This window comes from Helianthus annuus, chromosome 7 (genome assembly GCF_002127325.2).
Source record: "Helianthus annuus cultivar XRQ/B chromosome 7, HanXRQr2.0-SUNRISE, whole genome shotgun sequence".
Classification (NCBI taxonomy): domain Eukaryota; kingdom Viridiplantae; phylum Streptophyta; class Magnoliopsida; order Asterales; family Asteraceae; genus Helianthus; species Helianthus annuus.
Window position 1 is genome coordinate 121,475,654 of NC_035439.2, and position 4,028 is coordinate 121,479,681.

Consider the following 4,028-nt stretch of genomic DNA (forward strand, 5'->3'; position numbering starts at 1 on the left):
TTTAAATTGTTTTGTTTCTGTTTGTGTTTCAGGCATCGAACATGGAATTTGAACCATCACAAAATATTTGTTGTGTTTACAATGAAACATTATCAAAGATGGTTGTGTTTAAAGAGATTTTGGAATTCATGAAGCGTTTACCAATTCAAAAAGCATTAACAGATCAACACAAAGTTTTCAAATCTCATGTTGGTCATTTCTGGAAGAATGCTAGTTACGATGAAGTGAATGATCTGATTAATTCAAGTGTTAGTATAGATGGTGAAGATAAAGAAATTATTATCACAGAACAGCTTGTACGAGAAGTATTAGAGTTTCCAGATGATGATAATTCGCCAACAGGGTTTCAAGAAAGGATGGTCAAAGGTTGTATGCTGAGAATGGGTTAGAACGGTCCGTTGAATAAAGCAAATTATCTGAAAGCTTGTTTCATGAAGCCGTACAAATTCTTTATTCACTCAGTGATTCATGCGCTAAGTCATAGAAAAGGTGGATACGATGTTATGAAAGATTATCAAATGTGTATGGTGACGGCGTTGGTGCTCAACAAGATATACAACTTTTCAAGAATTGTTTTTCACAACATGAAAGATAATATTACTTCTGGTAGTAAAAGTTGGGTGTATCCAAGATTTGTGCAGATGATGCTGGATAATGCATATCCGAATCTGGTGAAAGATGAACAAAATGATCTCATGCTGTTGCATCACATGGATAATGAAACGTTAATCCAATTATCCAAGTATATAAAGAATTGGCCTGAACCGAAGAAGACAGAGTTTTTCGGATTCATCAAAAGTGATAAGTATGAGGATCTAGATCCAGGTGATTAAAGTGGAGGAATGATGCTGAAATGAAAGAAAAAAGTGCAATCGATGAATTAACGAAGTTAGAAGATTTCTGTGAAACACGAAATGATTGGTATACAAGAGAAGAAAAAGAAAAGAAGAAAAAAGGCGGAAAGAGAACTCCTACACCAAAAGTCCAAGCTGAAGAAGGATCATCTTCTCAACCACAGAAGAAACGTAAAAAGAAAACGGTTGAAACATTGCTGGTTGATGAACCAGAAGAAGATGAGACAGAAGCTAACGTTGAAAAAGATCAAGAACAGTTAACTCCTAAAACTGAGCGATTGTTGAAAGATATTGATGATACTTTAGAAGCTGAGAAAGCAGCTAGTAAAAAGGTAGTTGATGATGAAGAGAAGAGTTTATCTGGTTCAGAAGATGATGTTGATGCTGAAGTTGATCGTTGGATTAAAGAAAACTATGATCCAAGAGATAGAGAAACACAAAAGAAGAGAAAGAGGAGTTCGGGTGACGATGATGATGAAACCTATGTTCCACCAGAGGATGTTCAGGTTGTAACACCACCATCTTCAGGAGGTAGAAAGAAATCAACATCAAGAAAACGTGTCGCAACTCCAGCAGCGCGAAAGTTAAAACTCAAGCTGAAATTGAAATCTATCCAAGATCCACAAACTCAACCTTTACCAGAACCACAATCTAAACCACCATCACCATCACAAAATCAACCAAAATCACCACCACCACCACAACAACCATCACTAAATCCTTTACAATCACCACAATCATCACCACAACATCATATTTCATCACCCATTCATGAACAACCACCAATAACTTCACCACACATCCAACAAACACCATCAGTTCATACTACTCCTGGATCGTCTGGTTTTGAAAATTTTCCACATATTCCAGAGAGTACAGTTCTTGAAAAGCTTGTTGATTTTAGCTTTGTGAATGATGATCTTGTGAAGGAGTTGCAAACGAAGGTGAATGAGGTGTTAAGTGAGAAAAAGAAGTTAGAAGAAGATTGAAGCTGATCAAGCCAACATAGATATTCTGAAAGTTCGAAAAGCTGAATTGGAAGAAGAAAAGTCTCAAAGGGATGAGCAGAATGAATACTTTAAGTTGAAAAATAAAGAATTAGAAGCCAAGAATGCTAAAAAGGAACATGAAGAGTATATGTTAAAGAAAGTGTTGGAAGATTTGATTGGTAAGCTGATTGAGCAAAAGTTTGAAGAGATAGAACTTGCGGAAGTTAGAGCAAGACGTGAAGCTGAAATGGAAGCTGGAATGAAAGATAAGGGTAAAGGTGTTCCAGTTGAAGATGATGTTCAAGTGACTGAAAGAGAAATTGTTCTGACTGAGCTGCAAAGAGTTTGGAAGAAAGTAACATGAAGAGTATATGTTAAAGAAAGTGTTGGAAGATTTGATTGGTAAGCCGATTGAGCAAAAGTTTGAAGAGATAGAACTTGCGGAAGTTAGAGCAAGACGTGAAACTGAAATGGAAGCTGGAATGAAAGATAAGGGTAAAGGTGTTCCAGTTGAAGATGATGTTCAAGTGACTGAAAGAGAAATTGTTCTGACTGAGCCGGAAAAAGTTCCAGAATCATCTATTCTAGATCCTTGTCCAATAACTTCAGTATCTGGTGAGATTAATATTGAAGATGATGAAGAAGATGAAGATGATAATCTGACAGATGATGCATATAAAGTCTATTCAGTTCATAGTGATGATGATGATGATGATGATGATGATGATGATGGAAATGATGATGCTGATCAAGGTACTTCTGGCATAAAAGTAACTGAAGCATCAAAAGATGAGAATATTGATGAATATCTTCAAGACAATGCAAACGAAGAACTAGAAAATGCAGGTGGAAAGGGGGAGCATGGTGATACTGGAAAAGTTGATGAGAATGTTGATCAGGGTACAGGTTTGATTCTACGTCTTAAACATGATGTAGAGGAAGGAGAGATCTTGCATACTTACACCAGAGCTGAAATTGTTAAGATGATGGTTATTGAAGATAGTGAGTTTAACTTTGATTTTGAAGAAGAGTTGAACAAGTTTGATATCAATCATCAACCTGAATATCAGTACAAGTATGTTGAAGAAGCTGATAATGTTGGTGCACTGAATGTCTGTTGACTACGTTTGTATTGAGTCTTAGGTCTAGATAGGTTGTACGGAGTTGAAAAACAGAAATTAGGGTTTTAGAATGTTAATTTCGCTCATAATGACATATGTGTCATTAGAAGCGAAATCAATTCTTGATATTTCGCTTATATGTACATTTAGGTTAGGGGTTTCGCTCATAGGGTATCTTGGTGATTTCGCTTTTAGATCACATGGGATTTCGCTCTTTAGTCAGTCATAGGAGCGAAATCAGGATAACTATATAAACGCATGTGTGATTTCATTTGTAACCATTGGAGCGAAATCAGGTCTTGTGCTAGGTGACGAAACTCTGTCAAAATCTACTCAGAAAGCATTAATAGAGAAGGAAATTGAAAGGAAAAGCTGTTGTTACTTTGTCTACACTGATTCTGCCTTTGTAAACAAAGATGAACTGCCTTAACTGACTTTTCGGGTCATAGAACGGTCCAACAAGTGGTATCAGAGCTCAGGACGAGGAGTTCATACTACTACAGCTTGATTCTACCAGATTCTCTTACTTCTACTCACTTCTTCTCATACTTTTCTGATTTGAACTGGTTCCTACGGTTGAAATGGACTGAATTTCGAATATAACGTGTAAAACATAGAAATAACAAACCCTAGAAAGAATCAGGTTAAAATTCGGACTAAAAATGGTGAAAATTAACTAAAAACCTGATTTCGCTTTTATGGACGTCGAAGGATTTCGCTTGTAATTGCTTGATTTCGCTCATAAGGACTTAAATTTTCTGATTTCGCTTTTAGACATTGTCTGATTTCGCTCGTAGGGACATGATCTGTTGATTTCGCTTATGTGACATAATCTGCTGATTTTGCTTATCAGTCATATACTGATTTCGCTCGAGTGAACATCTGATTTCGCTCATAGTGCATTTTGTTGATTTCGCTCATAGGTGATTTCGCTCGAAATCACAGTTTTTCAAAATTTCGAAACTTTTTCTAAGTGTTTGCTGATTTGTCAGGTACATTCAAGATGGATGACATTTTCTTGAACCCGTTTAGCGACATGTACGCATTCGCTGGAAATTCGGGAG

The 4,028-nt window shown here is 36.4% G+C and overlaps 1 protein-coding gene across 1 annotated transcript; it reads left to right on the forward strand.

Moving 5' to 3' along the window:
- Positions 1-853: 853 nt before the first annotated feature.
- On the forward strand, positions 854-2,207 carry LOC110866836 (glutamic acid-rich protein-like). Its single transcript, XM_022115986.1, has 3 exons — positions 854-1,385; positions 1,725-1,814; positions 1,900-2,207. The coding sequence occupies exons 1-3, from the start codon at positions 854-856 to the stop codon at positions 2,205-2,207; spliced, it is 930 nt and encodes a 309-aa protein (XP_021971678.1).
- Positions 2,208-4,028: the final 1,821 nt, after the last annotated feature.

What these genes read in the sequence shown, in the direction of transcription:
- LOC110866836 (XM_022115986.1), top strand. Translation starts at nt 854, where the DNA reads ATGAAAGAAAAAAGTGCAATCGATGAATTAACGAAGTTAGAAGATTTC. An exon ending in AACACCACCATCTTCAGGAG is followed by an intron (nt 1,386 to 1,724) that starts GTAGAAAGAAAT and finishes CACATATTCCAG; the next exon opens with AGAGTACAGTTCTTGAAAAG. An exon ending in GAAGGTGAATGAGGTGTTAA is followed by an intron (nt 1,815 to 1,899) that starts GTGAGAAAAAGA and finishes AATTGGAAGAAG; the next exon opens with AAAAGTCTCAAAGGGATGAG.